This window comes from Quercus lobata, chromosome 8 (assembly GCF_001633185.2).
Source record: "Quercus lobata isolate SW786 chromosome 8, ValleyOak3.0 Primary Assembly, whole genome shotgun sequence".
Classification (NCBI taxonomy): Eukaryota; Viridiplantae; Streptophyta; class Magnoliopsida; order Fagales; family Fagaceae; genus Quercus; species Quercus lobata.
This window is the reverse complement of record NC_044911.1, coordinates 27,369,730-27,394,807: the sequence shown is the minus strand read 5'-3', so window position 1 is coordinate 27,394,807 and position 25,078 is coordinate 27,369,730. Positions and strand designations below refer to the sequence as shown.

The 25,078-nt window shown below is 43.4% G+C and overlaps 1 protein-coding gene across 1 annotated transcript; it reads right to left on the bottom strand.

Annotated features, from left to right (window-relative positions):
- Window positions 1–7,914: 7,914 nt before the first annotated feature.
- Window positions 7,915–8,745, bottom strand: LOC115956679. The gene is made up of 2 exons (XM_031074987.1): window positions 8,371–8,745; window positions 7,915–8,268 (listed from the first exon to the last, which is right to left on the bottom strand). Exons 1-2 carry the CDS (start codon window positions 8,743–8,745, stop codon window positions 7,915–7,917), a joined length of 729 nt encoding a protein of 242 aa, XP_030930847.1.
- Between the last annotated feature and the right edge of the window lie 16,333 nt (window positions 8,746–25,078).

Sequence of the window (25,078 nt, the reverse complement as noted above, 5' to 3'; positions counted from 1 at the left end):
TAAATCGGACGGTAGAGGGCCTATCTCGTTTTGCGAGCAAGAATTTTACCTCTCATGATCTCTGCATGACTATAAAGGCGTTCTCAAATTAATTCTAATTCTTACCTTCGATGATCACATAGTTCTAGAACTCATACACTGAACCTGCCTTTCTCTATTTTGGTCATTTTCCTAGCGTCTACAAATAATCACATCTTATCCGAGGTTTTCCCTTCGAACCTGTAAGTCTTCTCAAAATCTTTACCACTTTTATTTTAAACTCGTCAGTTTCTCTATTAAATCCTCTAGAAAAATGGGGAAATAGAAGAATCCATTTCGATGTCTAGTTGAGTCCGAGGAAGGTATCAGAAATTTTCGCTCTAAGTATAAGATCCCATTCCACAGTGGGTATGAGGTACGCAGCCCAAGGGGAATGGGCCGATGCTAGACAAACAGGGGAAGTGGTTATTCCCATGATTGCCTTTATAGAAGGCGGGATGACCATCCCCATGGGTAGTATCACTAGGAATTACCTTAACTTCTTTAGGTTATCCCCTACCCAGTGTGCCCCAAATATATTTAGGGTCTTGGGAAGTATAGATGCCTTGAACAAGAGGATGGACCTAAAACTGACCCACCATGACGTGAATTAGGTGTACAATCTCCATCACTTAACCGGATTGGGGTATTATCTCAAGTCAAGATATCCCAAGGTAAGGCTGATTCAATGCCTTCCCACTTCGAACAAGAACCTAAAGGAGGATTTCCTTATTCTCTCTGGGAAATGGCATGATGGTCTGCCTTGCCCTATAGTAGAGGGAGCACCAGGTGGGAGTGTAGTCATAGATTTATAACATTTGGTTTACACGCACATTTTGTTTACTATTTTTTTTTTTTTTTTTGTATTTTTATCTCTAATAACGCTTATCTTCGACTCAAGGTTTTGCAGATAGACGTTATACAAAGCCTAATCTTAAGTTAGTCAATAAGGCGAGTTTGGATAAGTTACTGAAAGTCGAGATATACGTGAATGAAGCTGACGGCCAACTTCAGGCAGCACACTTAATTCTCGGTTATACCCCCCTATTGTTTGCTTTTCAGGCACCGAAGTGTGTGATCAGAGCCTGCGACCCTCGGCTTCACCGTATCAGTGTTGCCTACGAAGGGTTCATTGTTCCAGAAGGCATTCCACTTCCTTAGCATACATCCCGCATAGAGCCTCTTTTCGTAGCCAGCGTCTCGACAGGAACTTCTTCATCCCAGTCTACCCTCAGAGAAAAGAAAATAGGAGAGAGAGAAGAAAAGGAACAGGGACAAGAAGAAGCTATAGAACTCTCCGACTCCTCAGACGATTTTGGGATTTTTGACCAACCATGCATTCGGGAGAAGATCCTGATGAGATGGGAATACATAGGAAGCCCCAAAGAAGCCTGCTGGAGTTAATGGAAGGTCAACTCGAGAAAGGTGCACCGGCAAAATCGATACGATCCCAGACTTCACCTCTCCCACTAGGTCTCCTCCTCCTGCTCCTCACCAGCCTTCTCGCCAACCTCCGCAATCGACCCGTCCTGATACTGCCGAGTTAAAAAAGCGCAGGGAGCAAAAGGGCAAGGAGGCGGTAGACGTTGGCAAGTCTCATCCTACTCGCAAAGAGGACACCCAACAAGCTGCAAAGCAGCCAAAAAATAGACACCAAGCTCCGCGAGGACAGGAAAGGTCTGATTCTGAACTTTCTGAGCCACAAGCATGGTTACCAGCACCTATGCACGGTGGGGAGCCCCTACGTGACGACGCATCTATAAGGGACTTCAACGGCAGTATAGGGTACCACGTAGCCTCCGCCGTAGAGGAGGCTTTGTTGCTCCCAAAAGATATGGCCAAAATAAAGAACGTGAGGAAGAATGAACTTATCCTCAACAATAAAAGATACCTGGGCATGGTAAGAAGCCGATCTTTCTCTTCTTCTTCTTCTTTTTTTTTTTTTTTTATTATGATTATTACTCACCAAAATGTACTTTTTACTGACTACAACGTTAACTTCTTTTCTATAGATTATCCAAAATATTTTCAAGCTGGATGAGATGTTCAATCTATGCTCCAATCAGCTAAAGGATGAAAGGAGGAGACGAACAACGGCCGTATAGACTTTGTCCAAATTTGAGCAGGACTTGGCTGATGCAAAGAAAAAGTTACTTGCCGAGGAGCAAGCTCGTAAGAGCACTGAGTCGGCCTTGGAAGGCTACCAAAAGCAAGCCGAGGACTAGGGGAACCGCTTGCATGAGGCGAATGCCGAACTGAAAAAGGCTCGGGAACAAGTTCTAGCTCTTATGAAGCATTCGGAAGAAACCCAAAAGCCGAGTGAACAGGCTGAGAAGTCCAGGCAAGAAGCCGAGAAAGCAAAAACCGAGGCCGAACAAGCAATGAATGAAGCTGAGCAAAGAGGCTATGAGGTTGGCATAGCCGAGACTGAGGAAGCTTTGAGAGCCGAGGTTCCAGCGGTGTGCGGCGTCTACTGTGCCAAAACTTAGGATGAGGCCCTTAACCGAGCTGGGGTTGAGGCTTCGTCTGAGTTGAGGAGGCCAGAGAATATGTTCTATCCCGAAGCTATCCGCCCCTCAGATATTCTAGCCCCTCAAGCTGAAACTACTCCCTCAATCGTTAATCCCCACGTGGAGGTTTTGCTTCCAAGTCTTCCCCCTTCTGGCCAGTCAAACCTAGCTAAAGGGGATACCGCCCCTCCCAAAGCTTCTTCGGACAAGACTACAACTATTTCTGAGGCAGGGGTGGCCTCCCCAAGTTTTCAACAGGATTTGGCCTCCACGGTTTTGCTGGCTAAGGAAGCTACTAAAGATAAAGAGGAAGTCACCACCGCGGAGGCAGACAAGCCAGCCAGCCAAGCTCCCAAGATCCAAATTAAATTGAAAAAATAGAACTTACTTTGCAATATGACTAGAAGTTGTGTATGGATTCTTATGTTTTGTTAGCCTACTATTATTGCTGTTTTATGTTATTTTCACATCCGTTCATCTCGTTTTTGGTAATTCGGATGAATTCATTTTGACTATCTTTTGTTTACATGAGGAAGTCGTACTTGTAAACACCACTAATTGGCAATTAGAAATGAGAGATAAGCATTAAAGCTCTAAGATCTCGAGGAGACATTTTAGATTCATATGTATTCCTTCTAGCTGATCGAAATTGGATAGCAAGTGCAAAGGTTTAACGGAGCTAGGTCCTCTGTACTTCGACTATATATTTAGATGATATTCATAGATTCCTATTTAAAGCTTCAGTAGATGCTGTAAGGCCTTAATTTCCACAAATTTTATGATCCGAGGACCTTACATAATTTGGCTTCTGCCTAACATCTCAACACATATCACGAGGCGTTAATTTCCACTAAGTTGGTGATCCGAGGACCTGACATAACTTAGTTTCGGTCTAACCCTCTAATACGAATCATAGGGTGTTAATTTCCATTAAGTTTGTGATCTGAGAACCTGACATAACTTAGTTTCTGTTTAACACTTCAATACACATTGTAGGGTGTTAATTTCCACTAAGTTTGTGATCCGAGGACCTGACATAACTCAGTTTCTGTTTAACACTTCAATACACATCATAGGGTGCTAATTTCCACTAAGTTTGTGATCCGAGGACCTGACATAACTTAGTTTCTGTTTAACACTTCAATACACATCATAGGGTGCTAATTTTCACTAAGTTCGTGATCCAAGGAACTGACATAACTTAGTTTCTGTTTAACACTTCAATACACATCATAGGGTGTTAATTTCCACTAAATTTGTGATCCGAGGACCTGACATAACTTAGTTTCTGTTTAGCACTTCAATACACATCATAGGGTGCTAATTTCTACTAAGTTTGTGATCCAAGGACCTGACATAACTTAGTTTCTATTTAACACTTCAATACACATCATAGGGTGTTAATTTCCACTAAGTTTGTGATCCGAGGACCTAACATAACTTAGTTTCTGTTTAACACTTCAATACACATCATAGAGTGGTAATTTCCACTAAGTTTGTGATCCGAGGACCTAACATAACTCCGTTTTTGTTTAACACTTCAATACACATCATTTGGCATGGAAACACAAGATGCATTGCTAATATAAATCAAAGGAAAAACCCAAACTAGACTACTTTTATTAATAATAATACCTCTTGAGGTTATTTACATTCTAAGAATGGAGTACAGCTTTCTCATCTAGGTCTTCCAGATAATAGGCTCCTATTCCAGCTATAGAAGTAATTCGATAGGGCCCTTCCCAGTTAGGTCCCAACTTCCCCCAGGCTGGATTCTTGGTAGCTCTTAGAACCTTTCTCAACACCAGATCTCCTACGGATAACGGTCTCAGCTTCACATTAGTATCATAGCCTCGCTTGAGCTTATGCTGGTAGTATGCCAATCAGACCATTGCACTCTCTCTTCGTTCTTCGATTAAGTCCAAGCCCCTTTCCAACATCTTGTTGTTACTGTCCGTGGAAAATGTGCTAGTCCTTAACGTAGGGAACCCAGTTTCCAGAGGGATAACGACCTCAACTTCATATGTCATGGAAAAAGGAGTCTCCCCTGTTGACCTTCGAGGCATTGTTCGATAGGTCCAAAGGACATAGGGTAACTCCTCCACCCACTTTCCCTTTGTGTCGTCTAACCTCTTCTTGAGTCCAATGATTATTACTTTATTAACAGCTTCTGCCTGCCTGTTCCCTTGAGGATAGGCCGGAGTAGAGTATCTGTTCTTGATACCTAAGTCTGAACAGTATTCCTTGAAGTCCTTACTGTCAAACTGAAGGCCATTATCCGAGACAAGGGTGCGTGGAGTTCCAAATCGCGTGATAATATTCTTCTAGATAAACCTCTTAACATCCACATCTCTGATATTAGCCAAGGGTTCCGCTTCAACCCATTTAGTAAATAATCTGTGCCGACTAGCAAATACTTTTTGTTCCCCGCGGCCTTAGGAAAAGGGCCGACAATGTCCAGCCCCATTGAGCAAATGGCCAAGGGCTGGAGAGAGGGTTAAGAGTTCCTCCCGGCTGGTGGATGTTTGGGGTGAACCTCTGGCACTAATCACATTTCCTAACGTGCTCCTGTGCTTCCTTCTGCATATTTGGCCACCAATATCCTCGCGTAATCGCCCGATGCGATAGGGATCTTCCTCTCGTGTGACTTCTGCAAATACCCTCATGCAACTCTTCTAGGATTGACTCTGTCACGTCGGGACGCACACAAAGCAGGTATGGTCCAGAAAAGGACCGTCTGTATAACTTCTTGTCCTCTGATAACCAAAACCGAAGAGCTTTCCTGCATATTTTCTCAGCCTCTGCTTTCTCTTCGGGCAAGACATCACTTTCAAGATATTTTGATATGGGATCCATCCAACTCGGCACTAGAATGATCTGATAAACCTGGCAAACCTCATTTTCCAGTGAGGAGGGGGTAAACAAGTCTTTGACGATGATTGCCCGCGGAAAATCCCGCATCGAGGAGGTGGCAAGGGTTGCAAGTGAATCAGCATGAGAATTTTCACCTCGAGGGACATGCGAGAAATCGAAAGACTCAAACTTCGTCTGCATACGCCTAACTTGATTTAAGTATCCCTGCATTCTCGGGTCCCAGGCCTCCAATTCTCCCTTCACCTGGCCGACTACTAATCTTGAGTTCGAGAATACTTCCACTACCTTTCCATTCATTTTCTGCACCATGCTCATTCCCATCAATAAGGCTTCATATTCTACTTCATTATTAGTAGCAGAAAATCCCAACCTCAAAGATTTCTCAATGATGACACCTTCTAGGGATATCAGAACTAGTCCCAATCCTGCACCCCGTTGATTGGATGCTCCGTCTACATATACTCGCTAGGAAGGAGAACGTTGTGTGGAGATTGATCCAACTGATTTTTCATCCATGTTATTTTGCTTCATGCTAGCTTCTTCTGGGCATTCAGCGAACTCGGCCACCAGATCGGCAAGGACCTGGCCCTTCACCGAGATGCGTGGCATATATTTGATATCGAAAGCACCTAGGATTGTGCCCCACTTAGCAATCCTTCCAGTGTAATGGGCACTTCTAAGTATGGACTTAATAGGTAACAGGGTTAAGACAATTACAATATGGGCTTGAAAGTAGTGCGGAAGTTTGCATGTTGCATGGACCATCGCCAAGATAGCCTTTTCCAATGACAAGTACCTCACCTCAGCTTCATGAAGAGACTTACTTACATAGTAAACTGGCCTTTGGACGCCATTGTCCTCTCGTATCAAGACAAAGTTGACTGTATGGGGGGCAACTGCCAAATAAGCAAACAACACTTCATCCACCTCGGGGCTAGACATGACCGGCGGCCTGGACAAGTATCTCTTCAACTGCAGAAATGCCACATCACACTCCTCGGTCCATTCAAATCCCTTCCACTTGTGCAGCAGAAGAAAAAAGGGACGACACCTCTCAGCCAATTTAGAAATAAATCGATTCAATGTAGTAGTCATTCTAGTTAATCTCTGTACTTCCTTCGGGTTCCGAGGTGCTTGTAAATCGTTGATGACCCTGATCTGGTTTGGGTTCACTTCAATACCTTTATGAGTCACCATGTACCCTAAAAACCTTCCCGAGCATACACCAAAGGAGCACTTTGAAGCATTCAGACATAGCCTGTGCTTTCTCAGTATTTCAAAGATATTTGTAAGATCTTTCACATGCTTGGATACCACTTTACTTTTCTCCACCATATCATCGATTTAAACTTCGAGGTTCCTGCCTAGTTGCGGTTCTAACATTTTTGTCATCATCCGTTGATAGGTAGATCCTACGTTTTTCAAACCGAAGGGCATCACCTTGTAATGGTAGTTCCCAATTGGGGTGACAAAAGCAGTGTTTTCCTGATCATCCACGGCCAGCGGTATTTAGTGATATCCTTGGAAGGCATCCAAGAAACTCATCCTAGGATGACCCACGGTTGCATCCACCAACTGGTCTATCTTCGGCATGGGAAATGGATCCTTAGGACAAGCCTTATTGAGGTCCGTGAAGTCCACACACACACCTACCACTTTCCAGTTTTCTTTTTTACCACCATCGTATTGGCCAACCATTGAGGATAAAAGATCTCTTTGATAGCCCCAGCTTGCTTTAGCTTGGCCACCTCACTCCTAACAACCTCGGCGTGTTATTTTAATGGTCATAGAGGTGGCTATCTCTTGGAAACGATGGAAGGATTCACGTTTAGCTGATGACAAATAAAACTCGAATCTATGCCTGGGGTTTCATAGGGACTCCATGCGAACACATCTATGTTTGCTCTAAGGAGCTCCAGCAATATCTCATTTTCTTGCAAAGGCAATTTAGCCCCAACCTAGAAGAACTTTTTCGGGTCATCCGCAATAATTATTCTCTCCAGGTCTTCACATTTTACCTCGTTGGCTGGTATGTCTAGAGGTAACTCTGGGGGTTTTAATTGCTATAACCCCTTGTCGGCAGTAGCCGAGGCCTCTGCTTCTAGCCGATGTTGTATAGCCGCTACTAAGCATTGCCGAGCTGTAATCTGGTTTCCTACAATTTCCACCACCTTGCCTCCGGATGGGTACTTCACTTTTTGATGGAGAGTGGATGAAATTGCTCCCAAGGCATGAAGCCAAGGTCTACCCATGATCACCGTGTATGGCGAGAAAACGTCTACAACAATGAAGTCCACCTCCACCACATCCATACTGGCTTGCACAGGTAATCTGATCAGCCTTTTCGGAGCTACCATCCTTCCTTCGAAACTCACTAGGTGGGAGCTGTATGGTGTTAAATCCTCCAGCTTCAGGCCTAGCCCCTTATATAAGTCCGGGTACATTACATCCACCACGCTACCTTAATCAATCATCACTCTTTTAACGTCATACCCACTAATTCTCAACGTGATCACCAGCGCATCGTCATGGAGCTGTATAGTTCAATCTTATCCTCATCTGAAAAACCCAGAATCAGGGGGACATCCACCTTGGCTCTCTTCAGTGCTTGGCAATTGTCTTCGGCCAGGGGCCGGCACATCGACAGTACCCTGGAAGGACAAGACCCGGTACTCCCTAGAGCGGCAAAAATGACGTTTATCGTTCCAAGAGGGAGCCTTAAAGAAGCGTCCCCATGTATTTCTGGGCCCGCTTGACTTGCCCTACCGCTGGAATGATGCAAGAATTGCTTCAACCTCCCTTCACGGACCAGCTGTTCCCAATGGTCCCACAGATTCCTACAATCCTCCGTCGTGTGCCCATGATCCTGATGATAGTGGCAATATAAGTTCGGGTTGTGTTTCCTAGGCTCGCCCGCCATCTTGTTCGGCCATTTGAAAAAGGGCTCATTCTTTATTTTCTGCAAAACCTGCTGCACTAGCTCCTGAAACACTGTATTGACCGCATGGGTGTCCGCAGATCCTGATTTCCCGACGAAGTCTCTCCGAGGTCGGTTATTGTTGTAACAATCTGACCTGAAATCTCTCCTCTCCTGAGGGGCTACCTTAGCTTTTCCCTTTCCCTGAAGTTGATCCTCTTCAACTCTTCTGTACTTATCAATTTTATCCATCAACTGGTGTACGCTGGTAACCGGTTTACCAGTTAGGGATTTCCTTAAGTCATGGTCGGCTGGGAGGCCAACTTTGAAAGTACTTATGGCCACATCGTCATGCTCTCCTTCTATCTCGTTAAACATTTCCCAATACCTGTCTGAATAAGCTTTGAGAGTTTCACTCTCTCGCATAGACATAGACAACAGGGATCCCAAAGACCGAGGCACCCTGCTGCAGGCTATAAAGCGAGCGCCAAAGGCTCGGGTGAGTGTTTTGAAAGACCTAATAGAATTGGCCTGTAACCCATTGAACCACCTCATCGCCGCTGGACCCAAACTTGATGGAAAAACCTTGCACATCAAGGCTTCATCTTTGGAATAAATAGCCATTTTCTAGCAAAAATGGCTAACGTGCTCTACCGGGTCTGATCGTCCATCGTACAGAGTGAACATAGGCTGGTGGAACCACCAAGGAAGAGTTGCATCTTCTATGCTCCTCGTAAACGGTGATTTGGAAACTTGGCTCAATGCTTTGTTCATGGCGCTATTACCTAAGCCCCTACTGGGCGAGCTTCTGTGCCTATGTCGATGGTCGTGTTCCTCTTCATAGGAGAAAGTCTCACTAGGTGGAGTTCGTGACCTCTGCCTATAACTGGCTCCATCCGTCTCCTCGGACGATGGTTCAGAGTCAGGTGGGGAACGTTCACGTCGTGCATGGCGCAACTCCCTTTTCAACACGTCAATCTCGCGCTAGAAGTCCCTATCGTTCTTTACGTGGGAAACATGACTGTTCCCCCGAGAATGACATTTGGAGGTGTGAGTTGTGCCTACACTCCCCTCATGGCCTTCCCTTCGCTTGGGACCCTGGTGGGGATCACCATGCTGGGAGCCCCTTAACTCCGCTTGGCGTGGGTTACCATCTAGTTGTCGTGGGCCTGTTTCCTCCATTATGAACATTGCACTGAATTTCTCTCAAGTTAACTCAAGTTCTCCCCATAGACAGCGCCAATTGTAAGGACTCAATTTGTAACGACCCCAAACGGGTATTGGGTTCGTACGCCAAAGGCCCAAACAATAAAATTTGTAGAGCATGGGTATTTGAGAACTAGATTAACTCTTCAAAAGAAAAACGATTCACCCCACGTTTATAGATGGATTAGAACTGATGTCATTATGGGTTTCTCTTTGAAACAAGTAAAGTTTTAAGGTTTCTCAGTCTTTTTCCTCTGTATTCTTTTTGTCTCCTTCTTTTTTCTGTTCCGTCCCCCTTTTCCGCATGTTATTCTTTCATGTTATATACTGTCCCCTTCGTATCATCTTCACCGTATATATGTAGGTTAGGTTTGGGGGATTTCTTTCTATCCCATCTAACACCTTCTGGAGCCTCCTATGAGTAGCTGTAAGGCTGCTTCATTACTGTTCAAGCATCACCTCCACATTAATACGTCCAGAGAGTTGGTCGAAAGGCAATTAATGCGAAGGTAGCTGTTGCTATAGATATTTATTTGCCTTCTCTTTCTTACACTTGGTCTCTTATTCCACTTTTAGTGGTGACATAGTTCCTAGGTACGTTTGTAACAAGATGGCGTCCTGATCATCCTTGGATTCATTTTGCCGAGGAGGATTGTGTCCTCGGACGAATACTGAACTCACCTTTCATGATATTCACTATTCCCTTCGTGTGGTTACCCTTACAATTTGACCGGCCCCCACACTATCAAATAGTTAAAAATAATAATAATAAAAAATTCAAAATAGAGTTTTATTTAAAGTAAACATGGTTAGTAATTTTAATGTACTTACAGTTGTAACACAGTGTTGTATAACTTGTAATACTTTACATTGAGTTACATAATAACCCAAATATGAATAATTTAAAAAGACCTAACTTTTATAGTGAAAACAAAAAAGCATGTCATATTATCAAAATAATATAAATTAGTCACTAATTCGTGCGATGCACGGAAAAGTTTCTTAGTAAGGCTAAAAGGTTAGCATATCAAATGTTTTTATGTGAATTTTGAAAGAAAAATAATTTTAGTGTTAACAGTGCTTTAAAAAAAAAATTATTATATCACAGAAATATGCATAATTCTTAATTTGGGTAGGCCAACCAAGGTGGAAGTAAAAAATATAAAACAAAAATAATTGATATAAAATAAAATTGTTACCCCAATGTCACCAACCACAATAATACAAAGAAAAGTATATAGTTTGCAAATTCGAGAATATTATATTTCTCCATAGAAACCGGTAATAGAAATAGAAATAACTATCATCAGAAGCTTTGATAACACATTACTAACGTAAATCCCTGCAATACGTTATATATGTAAGGCATATATATTTCTATTTTTTTTAATCAAACTATACTAAATTTAGGCAGGAAAAAGAAAAAGTAAAGAGAAGTTCATAAACAAAATAAAAATCACCAAGAAATTATTGGCCCGTGGGTCCCCACTCCTTATCCCTTTCTCTCTAAAGTCTAAAACTCTCACACTAAATACCAAATCTATGCTTTGTTATGAATCGAAGTAGTTTATAATATATTTTTAATAGAAAGCTTCAAGTATCTTCCCAACCAAATTGAAAGCATAAAAGTTAAATGAGGAATAGGAAGGGAACCTGAGTCTCACGATTCTTTGCTACCACAACAACCAAACAGCTCACTCAAACAATGACTTCTATATGAGCAGTGTCTCCCTTTGTTAATCTTTTAGTGTGTCACATTTTGTGGAGGAAGAATGTTGCATACAAGAAAACTAATTAGGCATTAGAGAGTGTTATGCCGCTAAGATAGTTGCCAGGGTTTTGAGATAGGAAGAGAGGAGTCCTAAACGTGAGTCTCTCTTAACTCTGGTTATTAGCCTCATTATAGTAAAATAAATTAAAAAATAAAATAAATTATAATAAGATGTAAATTTGTGAGGTTTGCAAAATTGATGTGTCAAAATTTTAAAAGGTCAACAAATAATTAAAGGCTTCAATTTTATAGTATATATAGATAAATAATGAAATAAAGCATGGTATATTATTAAAAAATAAAAATAAAGAGATTAACTTTGGTCAGGAGTTGGCGCAAAAGTGAGGTTTTACGCTACCAATGAATAAACGCCACGTCATCACTTTGCTAAAAAATCAATATACATTAGAACACACAATCATAAATCAATTAAACCTTACAATCCGCAAACATGAATACACAACAGACCTGAAGAGCTAAACGCCTAAACCCCAAATCTCATTTCCTCCTCTCCTCTTAGCATCGGAGCTCCACCCCGCCACATACGCTGCTACACACGTCGATTCTAGAGCCGGATCCGCCGCACCGAACCTCAAGGTATGTTCTTTTATGATTTGTTATTTCCTCAAATTTTGGATTTCAAAATTTTAATGGGTTTGGGTTATTTTTTGGATATCAATCACTTGATTTGGTATGGGTCTTGTTGATTTGGTATAGATTTTGCTGGATTTTGGTATTTTCACGGGCTTTGATTGGATTCTTAAGTGGTAGGTTCAAAATCTAAAAAAAAAAATCTGATTGTGTGTTTTTTTTTCGGCTAGCCTAGGTTCTTATGATTTTTATTTCGGCTCAAAATCATGATTCTTGTGTGCTTCTTTTTTGAGTTACGAAATATTTTTTAGGCTTTCTATGTGTTTAGATCTCCTGTATTGCTCTGCTGTTGTTCTTTTGAAAGTATTCATTTAGTTAGTTGAATTGTTCTTTATGTGGAGTTGAAAAATACGACAAGTTGACAACATCAAATGGAGAATTATATGTTCTAGTACTTCATTTTCTAAATCTTTTAGTAAATGGTGCCAACTTTAGCTTGTGGTTCAATATTTTTCTGTCACTATTATTAATTTTGTTGTTGACAGCTTATCTATCCATCTAAACTTTTCAAATGAAACCTTTTACGCCCATATGAATGATGTTTGAACTCATGCTTCCTTTAAATTCATAATATGCTTTGGGTGCTGAATCAAAAACAGAAAAAATAAGGGTGAGAAACTGCTGAACTGGTCAGTGTACAAATGGTTTTTCTTTTCACATGTTAAATAGCTACATTGTTGTCTTCCACTGTAACAATGTAGCTATTCAAATCCTCACTTTTACTTTTACGCTAGCTCCTGACCGAAATTAATATCTAAAATAAACCATGGTATATAAAGGCATTGTCTTAGTCACTGACTTGGCACGGTGGCTTGGAAGAGTGGGGTGGCTTTTGTGTGGACTCTCTCAATGACAGCGCAATCGAGTTCGCTCAATGATGTTGTTGGCCAAGGTCATACATGGCAGTACAGGACATCCCTGTTGATCACCCATTTCATCCACACTTTAAGGGTGTGGTTAATGGAATTTTTGTACAACAATGGATTTTTGGCATATTTAATGGGCTTGTAGCTATATGTGCACCATATAATATTGCTGGTAAATTATTTATTTGGTTCCTAATCCTTATAATGTGTTTTAATTTGGTCCAAAATCATTCGAATGTTAAATAGTGGAGGAAAAAAAACCTAACAAGGCAAAGTGGCTTCAGGGAATTTTTGATGCTGACTTGATGCCACATGGATTGCCAAGTGACTTAAAAAAATTAAAAAAATAAAAAATAAAAAAAGCACAATTTTTATTATTATTTTAAAAAATAAGTTTATTATTTTCTTCTAAAAATTTTGTGCTACCAAATACCAACTTGATAATAAAATTTACCATATAGGCCCACCTCCAAAACAACAAATCAACATATATGAGAAAATGCCATAACATGTTGAAAACAAATATAAGAAAGTCATTATTATTTAAACACATGTGTAGCCTGATGTATATGCATGGGTACAAATGTATAATTAAAAATAATTACAATTATATGGTTCAAATTATATTTTTTTTAAGAAGATATTCAAATAATATATGGTATTAGTTTACACTCTTTTTAAACCATATATTTCTAAAATATGTAATAGTTTCTCGTTATATATATATATATATATGATTTAGAATTTAATTAGTATTAGACTCTTTGGATTTTGCACTTAATAATTCACTTGCCACAAAAATTATAAACGTAGATGGACACGTAGCGAATAATTCACTTGCCCAAGTATGATGTTGTTGGGCCTTAAATCACTTGGGCTCACAATTTATTTGTAGTGGGCTTGAGGATTTCCTACTCTGGGTCGTTCTCGGCAGAGAGACTCAAAGCAACACTCAGTTTCTACTTTCTCACTTGACTATTTTCTCTCTATTTTTCTGAACCCCTTCTTCCTCCCAAACTTCTGCTATTTATAGCTAAGGTTGGTGGGGAGATTATGATTACAGCCTCCTCTAGTGCTTTTGAAGGTCCAATATTATCTGATTTAAGTGGGTAATTAGGTGTGAGTGGGTGCAACAATTATGGTCTTGGAATTTAGTTCCAACTTAGTCGATAGTGCTCGGTAATGCAGTTTACCGAGCATATCATGATTTTCCCAGACACGGTTCATACGCTTGTTCGGGAAAGCTTGTGTCGAGCACTAATAAGAATTTAGGGCCCAAAACTAATTTTTACGCTAAGGCAGTTCCAAGAAGGGCTTAAGGCAATGGGCTTGTTCCCGTTGGGCCTGGGCCCAAGGGCCTATATGGGTTTTGGGATCTTGGTGCCGTACATTAACCCCCCCTTGATTCATACCCAGTGGCTGGGAAGAATCAAGGAGCTGGCCGAGTCTCTTGACCTCGGAGATTTTTATGGCCTTGGAGTCGTGGTTACGGTTTTTTATTAATGGTCATCTCAAAAGACGTGCCGTTTCGCGGCGCCAAGTACAGTTGTCATTATTGCCTGACGCTTCGTGAACTGAAGCGGCGCACGTATTGGTTACGTTTGGTATTCACAGAGCCGTTCGTAAATCGTGCCCATTTATTGCTTGATTAAATGTTTCTTTGCCCCCCTTTCTGGCCCTATAAATAGTTCCCCTCAAATCATTCTCTCATTTTCCTCCATCTCTGATATTTCTTGTTTACTCTCTGTCGATCAACTCTCTGTGCGCTTACTCACCTGCCCAGTGTTTCCTTCATCCTTAGAACGCAAAGTAAGTTTTTCTTCCCTTTTCTATTCCTTCAGCTTATTTCTTCAAGTTCCTTTTCATAGCATTAGGTGTTATAGATGGGTTACTCTTACCTTCTAGAGTCCCCGGCTGCCTTGGCCACCTTTAGGAGCACATTTAGTATTCCCGATGACGTGGATGTGGCTTACTGCCACGAGAGTGATATTGCTCTCCACCGAGGATTTGGTACAGCCTTTTTTCCCCTGATGGCAATTTTAGAAGGCGGGGTCAGGATCCCCGTGGATCCCCTTTTGACCGATACACTTAGGTATTACAGGCTGTGTCCCGACCAGCTTTCCCCCAACTTTTACCGGATAGTTAGCTGCGTCAGTAAGTTGAACCATACCTTTGATTTACAATTAAATTACCATGATATTAACCATATGTATAGCCTCTGTGGGAACAAAGCTACCAACTATTACCTAAAGACAAGAGATAATCGGGTTCGACTAATATCATGCCTGCCTGATTCGAACAGGAACTCCGCCAGGGAGTTCGTTCGGTGTGCCGCAATTGGTTTGCCGGGGACGTCCCTTGCCCCCTTTCACGGCGTGAAGTGGGTTTGTACCAATCCCTTGATCTAATCGTTTTCCTCCACTTTTCCTTTTTTTCTTTCTATTAAAGTAAATCTTTATAATCAGATACTAATATGACACTTGTTTCTTTGTAGACGGCAAAGTGTTTGTTCAGGACATCAGAACCGTCCACACCAAGGATCTGAACTTCGTCCTTCGTTCCGAGATATACATGCATTGGGACGGACAACTCCGGGCTTCGCACCTGATCCTCGGATTAGAGCCAATTTACTCCACCTGGCAGAACTTTAAGCAGGCACTTCTGGTTGACAATCCTCTGCTGTCATATATAGACGTCTGGTACACAAACTTCTTGCTGCTGAATCTTACTACCGAGGAGGCGAGGGAGTTTGGACGGCGCTTTAGCTGCTCGGACAAGCTAGCCCCTTTGCGAGACGAGTCCGCAAAACGGGTGTCTCGGCGCCTTAAAGAGTTAGCCCACAAAGCTATCCAACAAGAGGGCCCTGTTCAAGAGCAGCCGCAGCCCGAGAATCCCCCGACCGAGCCTCAGCAACCAGTGACTGAAGCAGCTGCCTTGTCGGCTGAAGCTATCCAACCCGACGGAAGGATGGTGTCAAGGAGGGTCATAACCCTTGACCGCTTCGTGCCCGGTGCACGGCAGCCCAACTAGCCCCCACCTTCTCAGGGCTGGGGCCAGGGGCCTCAGCCTCCACCCTCTTCTCAGGCTGGACGGGCCCGTAAGAAACAAAAGGTAACCGATTAACCTTCCACGGGCCCGGGGGATGCTGCTGTCCAGACTCCTCCCCAGCCAACAGAGGGAATCGTTATCCGTGAGCCGCAGACCCAGGCTGGTACGGGGGTTGCGTCCTCCTCCCAGGTGGCTCCAGCGTGGAAGCCCAAGTTCTTATTGGACAGCAAGCCGTTGCCTTCAACCGCCTGTGTTCGGATGTGGGAGAAAGGCGAGGGTGGCCGTATTGCCCAAACTTTGGCTGAAGGTCTTCTTCTTCTTGAGGACGTACATGCCTTCGAGGAGGGATCAGAGGAGTCCGTGGGGCGCCGGTTAGAGTGGCACGCCATTGCGATAATTCTTTAGTTTATTTATTTCTTCCTGTACATTCACTTCTGCTTCTTTATTAACTTTTGTACTTGTTAGGCTGCCCAACTGGCTCACATAGTAGCTACCCGGACAAGGGATCTTGCCGAGGAGGTCAAGTGCGAAAAGGGAGCGTGGGAGTCAGCGGCCAAAACAGCGAAGGAAAAGCTAAAGGCAGCTGAGTCCACTGAGAAGAAGGCTGCTGCCGCGGAGAAGAACAGGGCATTGGCGGAAAAGAGGTGTGCGGAGCTCTTAACTAAGCAGAATGAGGCGGAGGTCAAGCTAGCTGAAGCCATCAGCCTCAATACTGCCAATGCCGAGGAGCTGGCCAATCTTAGGGCAGCCCTGGCGGCCGCAGAGCAAAAGTGGTATAACGAAGGCTTCGTTGATGTGAGAAATCTGTAGAGCCGGTAGTGGCTCAAGCTCGAAACCTGGGTTTTGAGGCTGGGTGGTTCACCACTCTCCAAGCACTGGGTGTTCTCGAGGATTCACACCTGAGAGACCCCGGCCAAATTCCCTTTCCTATCCCTGTTACCGCCGTGCAGGATACCCCGGCTGCTATTGATGAGGAGGAAACGGCAAGCATGAGGGAGTTGGTTGAACACATTGACACTCATGCCGAGCCAGAGGACATGGAAGCCACCAGCATCCCGACTGTGCAGGACCTTCTTGGCGAAGACTCGCGTTTCCACTTGACCGACCAGCCAGAAGTGACGGACCCTGCCCGACCCTCCAGCTAATTTTCTTACAGTCCTTTTATGCTTTTACTTGTTTTTATCATATTTCTAATTTAATGGTTTATTTGCCTAAGTCACCGGGATGTGGTGCATGAACAATTACCTTTATTTGTTTTATTGGTAAAATGCTTTCCGTTTGACTTTCGTTTTAATCCGTTTGAATGAATTTCTATCTATTTGCATGTTTCACTTGGATCATGCCAGTGTTTTGGGCCATTTAATGGAATGATACTCCCAAAACCTATTGCGCGATGCTTTGGAAAATCCAAGAGTGCCAATGGAGTTAGCTTTTGTAAAGGGTTAGGGTTCCCGTATGTTCGGTGATCGTGATCCTATCGAGGGTGACATTTTTGTTTTTTACCCTTTTATTCCTTGGTGGCGATAAGGCTTTCCTTCTGGTCGGTGAATTTAGCTTAACCGAGTGCCAGGTTTCTGTCCTTTGTGTTTTTAGTCATAAGGTTTCAACCTGCTCGGCGATTTTAATCGAGCCGAGTGTCAGGTCTCTGTCCTTAGAGGTTTCAGTTATAAGGTTTCCACCTGCTCGGCATTTTTAATCGAGCCGAGGGCCAGGTTTCTGTCCTTAGAGATTTTAGTTGCAATTCTCTTGGTGTGCGAGTATGGAACCAAAAACAGCATATACAAAAAACTTCATCATAATCATGATTTTAGCAAAATACAAGTTCTGGCTTGCACGGATGGTCATGCGTAGAACTTCTTTAAGTTGTTGGCGTTCAATGGCCGAGGAAGTGGCCTCTCGTCAAGGTCTTCAAAGTAGTAGGCCCCTGCACCGGCGATAGCGGTAACTCTATATGGTCCCTCCCAGGTTTGAGCAAGCTTCCCTACAGCTATGTCTCGCATGTTTCCCACGACTTTTCTTAGCACCAGTTCTCAGGCACTGAATTCCCTCTCCTTTACATTTCGGTTGTATCTTTAGGCTAGTTTTTGCTGATACTCGGCGAGGTGTATGGTCGCAGCCTCCCTGCACTCTTCTAGCCAGTCCAAATGCTCCATCATCAGGTTGGCGTTTTGGACGGGGTCAAACCCTGCGACTCGTGCACTGCATAGGCTTACCTTGGCTGGTATCACAGCCTCTGCTCCGTACATCAAAGAGAATAGGGTCTCACCCGTGGATCGTCTAGGGGTCGTACGGTAAGCCCATAATACATTGGGTGGCTCTTCTGCCCATCTTCCTTTCGCCCCGTCCAACCTTCTCTTAAGCCCGTTCAAAATAGTCTTGTTCACTGCCTCAGCTTGGCCATTGCTTTGTGGGTAAGCCGGGGTTGAATACTTGTTCCTGATGCCGAGTTCGCTGCAAAAGGTCCGAAAAACTTTGCTATCGAACTGTAGCCCATTTTCTGTTACTAGCGAATTTGGCACCCCAAACCTTGTGACTATGTTTTTCCATTCAAACTTTTTCACGTCAGTATCCCGAATATTGGCCAAGGCCTCAGCTTCTGCCCATTTTGTGAAGTAATCTATAGCCACCAATACAAAACGGCGGTTCCCTGTTGCTCGGGGGAATGGTCCGAGGATGTCAAGTCCCCATTGCGCGAACGGCCACAGGCTGCTGACGGGATTTAGACGTCCTACAAGATGATGGATCAAAAGGGCATGCTTTTGACACTGTTCGCATCTCTGAACATATTCAGTGGCATCCTTCTGCATCTGTGGCCACCAAAACCCCTGGGTCATTGCTCTGTGTGCTAAAGACCGTCCCCCAACATGTCCGCCACACACTCCCTCATGTAGCTCGGTCAGAAGCTCTCTGACTTTCTCGGGATGTAAGCATAGAAGGTAAGGCCCTACAAAGGACCTTCGGTACAATTTGTGGTCCGAAGACAGCCAGTACCGGGGAGCCACCCGACGAATCTTGTTGGCCTCGTCTTCATCCTCCGGAACTTTATCCTCGGAAAGGAAATCTATGATCGGTCTCATCCAACACGGATTAGCCACTGCTGCCTACGCAACCTCTACTCTGGCTTGGTCGGGAATACTCTTCACACTGATACTTGGCTCCCTTATAAGTTCTATTGTGACTAGCCGTGGCGTGTCCTCGGTAGCCGATGAGGCTAACGTGGCAAGTGAGTCGGCGTGTTTGTTTTGTGACCGAGCTACCTAGGACACCTTTACCATTCCGAATTGACCGATAATCTGCTTGGCCATACTCAGATAAGCTTTCATTCGAGAGTCCCGAGCCTCGAAGTCTCCTATGATCTGATAAACAACCAGCCGAGAGTCTGAGTAAATCTCAACATCTTTTGCGCCCAAATGCAATACGGCCCTCAAACCGGCTAGTAGGGCCTCATACTCGGCTTCATTGTTTGAGGCTTTGAATCCCAATCTGAAAGAGTGTTCCAATCGTATGCCCTCAAGGGTGATTATGACAATACCAGCACCGGCCCCCATAGCATTTGAAGTGCCGTCCACAAAAACCCTCCATGGGCGAATTTCTGCACTACAGATTACCTTGCCGTCGTTCTTGGGTGTGAATTCTGCGATGAAATCTGCGAGAACCTGTCCCTTCACTGAGCTTCTAGGTCGGTATCTTATGTCAAACGATCCCAACCGAGTCCCCCATTTGGCAATTCGGCCTGTGAAGTCTAATCTCTTTAACAGTGACTGTAATGGATACTCGGTGAGAACGAACACCGTATGAGCCTGGAAGTAATGTGGTAACTTCCTAATGGCGTGCACCAGGGCTAAAACTAACTTCTCCAGGGGCAGGTACCTTGTCTCGGCATCTACCAAGGTTTTGCTTATGTAATACACTGGCATTTGTACTCCTTGGTCCCTTAGTAACACAGCACTTACAGCATGTTCGGTGACAGAGAGGTACATAAACAAATACTCCCCGGGTTCCGGGGCCGTCAACCTTAGCGCCTTTGCCAAGTACTCCTTCAGCTCTCAAAAAGCCTCATCACATCCCTCGTCCCAACGAAACCCCTTCCACTTCTTCAGAAGTTGATAAAACAGCTGGCAGCGATCGGCAAACTTGGAGATGAATCGGTTTAGGGCGGCTAACATTCCAGTGAGCACTTGCACCTCTTTAGGATTGCTTGGTGGTTTAAGGCGGTTCACGGCCTCTATTTGGTCGGGGTTAGTCTCTATTCCCCGAGTAGAGATCAGATAACCCAGGAACTTGCCAGCCCCCACTCCGAAAGTGCACTTCTCGACATTTAGACGCAATTTATGCCGCCGTAGTATCTCGAATACTCCCCGGAGGTCTTTCGTATGCTGTGACTCTTTTCTGCTTTTCACCACCATGTCATCAATATATACTTCAACCGTGCATCCAATTTTTTTCTCGGAACATTCTTGTCATCATCCGCTGGTACGTGGTTCCGGCGTTCTTCAATCCGAATGGCATGACCTCGTAGTGATAGTTTGCATTCGAGGATATAAATGCTGTCTTTTCTCGATCCTCAGACACCAAGGCAATCTGATGGTAGCCCTGGAAGGCATCCAGGAAGCTCATCCTCGGGTGCCCATACGTGGCGTCTACTAGTTGATCAATCTTGGGCATTGGGAATGGGTCCTTGGGACACGCCCTGTTCAAGTCTGTGAAGTCCACACAAACTCTCCATTTACCATTCTTCTTCTTCACTACAACAGTGTTTGCCAGCCATCTCGGGAAGAACATTTCTTTTATGACCCCGGCCGCCTTTAGCCGCTGGACCTCCAGGTTTACTGCGTCAACATGTTCCTTTGATGCACTTCTCGATTTCTGCTTCTTCGGGGGAAATGATGGGTCCACGTTGAGTTTGTGGAAAATGAACTTGGGATCTACGCCGGGTACTTCATATGGGTTCCACGCGAAAACATCTACGTTCTGCAAAAGGAACAACAACATCTCTACCCTTTCCCGGTCATTCATGCTTGTACCTATCTGGAAATATCTGTCAGTATTTGGAAGAATTCTAACCTTCAACACCTCTTCGGCCACGTCCGCCCCTGTTTCCCCTCAGGGTTTCTGTAATTGCTACGAAGTTTCTTTCTCGGTTTGTTTAGCTTGTCCGAGCTGTTCATTTTTCCATTTGATCGCGGCGACGAGACACTGCCTCACCACTTTTTGGTTCCCCCTCACCTCGGCAACTCTATACTCAGTGGGAAAGTTTACTTTCATGTGGAGGGTGGACGGAACAGCCTTCATGGCGTGAATCCACGGCCTCCCCAGGATCGCGATGTATGGTGAGAATGATCGGACTACTATGAAGGTAACTATAACTCTCTTGCCTTCCATGTCCACCGAGAGAGAGATTTGTCCCTCGTGAATCACGACTCTCACGTCAAATGAGACCAGCGGCGTGTCATATTTCGCCAAATCCTGATTCTTTAATCTGAGCCCTTCGAAGAGGTCCGAGTAAATGACGTCAGCCCCGCTCCCTTGATCAATCATTACCCTCTTCACCAGGAACCCGCCTATCCGGGCCGTCACCACCAAAGCATCGTCATGAGGTTGGACCGTTCCTTCCAAATCGTCTTCTCCGAACGAGATGGTCAGCCGTCCAACTTTCTTCTTCTTCTCGGCTGATTCTCCTCCCGTACAAGCCACTGTTAATACCCTTTTTGCTGCTGCCGTTCCTCTTGGTGCAGCATGGATGACTTCGATTACCCCCAGTGGAGGCGGGAGGGGGTTCCTTTTCTGTTGGACGCCCTGTCCGGCTTCTTGGTCAGGAGAGTCTACTACAAACTCTTTCAAGTACCCTGCCTTTACTAGCTACCCGAGATGATCTTTTAATACCCGACACTGCTCGGTGGTGTGTCCTTTGTCTCTATGGTAGGTGCAGTATAGGTTTTGGTTCCTCCGAGACGGATCGCCCCCCATTTTGTTTGGCCACCTGAAGAATGACTCGTTCTTGATCCGCTCCAAGATTTTGTGCACGGATTCTTTAAACGCCACATTAACCCCTTCGATTTGCACCTCTGGTTCCTGCATTTTGAAGTCTTTTTTTGGTTTTGTCGACAAAACGCCTTGTTGAGATCTCCCAATTAATGGAGCTTTCCCCCTGCTCTACAGCCGGTCATCCTCCAAACGTTTGTACTCCTCTATGCGTCTCATCAGTTGCCTCATATCCTCGGGGGGTCTTTTTGTCAGTAATTCAGAGTCTTCGGGGAGCCCCATCCTGAAGGTGCTTGCCGTAATTTTCTCATTCCCTCCACCAATCTTGTTGTAGAGTTCCCAGTATCGGCTGGCATAACTCCGAAGGGTTTCCCCGACTCTCATCTTCATGGAAAGTAACGCGTCAACCGACTGTTGCACTCGGCTGCATGTCACGAATCTACTGCCGAACTCTTGAATCAGCTCGGCGAAACTATGTATGGAGCCTTTCCGTAACCCATTGAACCATCTCAGGGCCGTTGAGCCAAGACTAGAGGGGAATACTTTACACATCAATGCATCATTGTGTGCATGCAAAGACATCATGTGGATGTAATGACTGACATACTCCACGGGGTCTGTCTTCCCCTCGTAGGAATTGAATGGCGGTTGCGTGAATCTGCTCGGCATAGGGGCCCGATCAATCTCATCGGAGAACGGAGACTGGGCTGCCATCCGTAAGGCTCGGCTCATGGCGTCCATGGCGACATTGTGGTGCTGCCGTTCCTCAGGCGATTTTGACCCTCGGTCACCATATCCATGCGACCGTGAATGGTCCCGCTGATGACGTGGCTCCCGGGAGTGCCGATGTGACTCTTGAGAGCGTGATCGGTCTCGAAATCGTTGCGTACCAGATCGGCTGGAGCCCTCCTTGCCCCGATTTCTCCTTTGCTAGGGGTTGTGATTCCTTTCTTGGCACCGACCCCTTGCTTCCAGCTCCAAATCCATTATCAATATGCGCAACCGCTCCAGCTCTCGGTCTCTATCATCATACTACCGATGCGTCGAGACGCCTGAAACCGTTCGGTGCGTCTGGGCCGACCCTTCTCCCAATCCCGACCTTTCCTCTCCTCTGGGGTGCTCCCTATCCTCCCGCCGTTTCTGCCTTCTCTCCCTCCACGTCGATCCCCAAGAAGATCCTATGGAACTGCTCGGTGTACGCCCTCCTGAATGCTCCTCAAACATTTCCCTTGTTTGAGTCTCAGTTGAACCACAGCTTTGTAGGAGAGCCCCACGGTGGGCGCCAATTGTGGGAACCAAGTATGATGCTGTTGGGCCTTAAATCACTTGGGCTCACAATTTATTTGTAGTGGGCTTGAGGATTTCCTACTTTGGGTCATTCTCGGCAGAGAGACTCAAAGCAACACTCAGTTTCTACTTTCTCACTTGACTGTTTTCTCTCTATTTTTCTGAACCCCTTCTTCCTCCCAAACTTCTGCTATTTATAGCTAAGGTTGGTGGGGAGATTACGATTACAGCCTCCACTAGTGCTTTTGAAGGTCCAATATTATCTGATTTAAGTGGGTAATTAGGTGTGAGTGGGTGCAACAATTATGGCCTTGGAACTTGGTTCCAACTTTGTCAATAGTGCTCGGTAATGCAGTTTACCGAGCATATCCTGATTTTCCCGGACATAGTTCATACGCTTGTTCGGGAAAACTTGTGCCGAGCACTAATAAGAATTCAGGGCCCAAAACTAATTTTTACGCTAAGGCAGTTCCAAGAAGGGCTTAAGGCAATGGGCCTGTTCCCGTTGGGCCTGGGCCCAACGGCCTATATGGGTCTTGGGATCTTGGTGCCGTACAATTATTATTTTAAAAAATAAGTTTATTATTTTCTTCTAAAATTTTTGTGCTACCAAATACCAACTTGATAATAAAATTTACCGTATAGGCCCACCTCCAAAACAACAAATCAACATATATGAGAAAATGCCATAACATGTTGAAAACAAATATAAGAAAGTCATTATTATTTAAACACATGTGTAGCCTGATGTATATGCATGGGTACAAATGTATAATTAAAAATAATTACAATTATATGGTTTAAATTATATTTTTTTAAGAAGATATTCAAATAATATATGGTATTAGTTTACACTCTTTTTAAACCATATATTTCTAAAATATGTAATAGTTTCTCGTTATATATATATATATGATTTAGAATTTAATTAGTATTAGACTCTTTGGATTTTGCACTTAATAATTCACTTGCCACAAAAATTATAAACGTAGATGGACACGTAGCGAAAAATTGGACTCCAATTGAAATCTAATTTAGAATCTAATTGGATTTGGATTCTTCGATTTTTACACTCAATAATTCACTTAAAACAAAATTAAAAATTAATAACACACATGGTACAAATTGAGATTCAAATAAAATTTAGTTGAATATTCTTTGAGTTTTGGCTATTAATATATATATATATATATATATATATATATATAGAGAGAGAGAGAGAGAGAGAGAGAGAGATAAGGTTAAAATGCAAAGTACAGCCTCTAAATTTGACTAAAATTCATTTTAGTCATTAAATTTACTTTTTTTCAATTGATTCCTCTAAATTTCAAAATTATCCAATTTAGGCTTTTGTTCCAATTTTGTTTAAATAAAATACCGTTAAGTATGCAATCAACTAATGAAAAAAATTTAATTCTTACAGAAAAAAAAATTATAAAATATTTTTATTAATTTTATAGATTTTTTTTATGTCAAAATAATTTTTTTAAGCATAAATTTTTAATAAAATTGGACAAAATTCCTAAATTGAATAATTTTGAAATTTAAGATACTCAATTAAATGAAAATAAAGTTAAAATACTGAAATTAATTTCAATCATGAGTGAATGTAATTTGTATTTTAGCATTTAAATAACATAAAAGATGAGAAATCCAAAAGAAAAGTATTCAATTGCGGTATTCACTCTTTGTCCTTAGGCCAAAATGGCATAATAACACTGTTTACCGAAATATATTAGTCTACCACTGTTTCAAAAATATGTAAGAGTCTACCACTTTTTATGTACTCGAGTTTGGTGAAATCGAGTTTTGATAATACTCAAGTTCATGGAACTTGAGTACAATTAAAAATTTTCTGGCAAATTTGAAGGCTATTTTTTCAAAGAACTTGAGTTTTTGGAACTTAAGTTTCATGGCAAATTCAAGTTTCAAAAAGGTGGTAAATCCT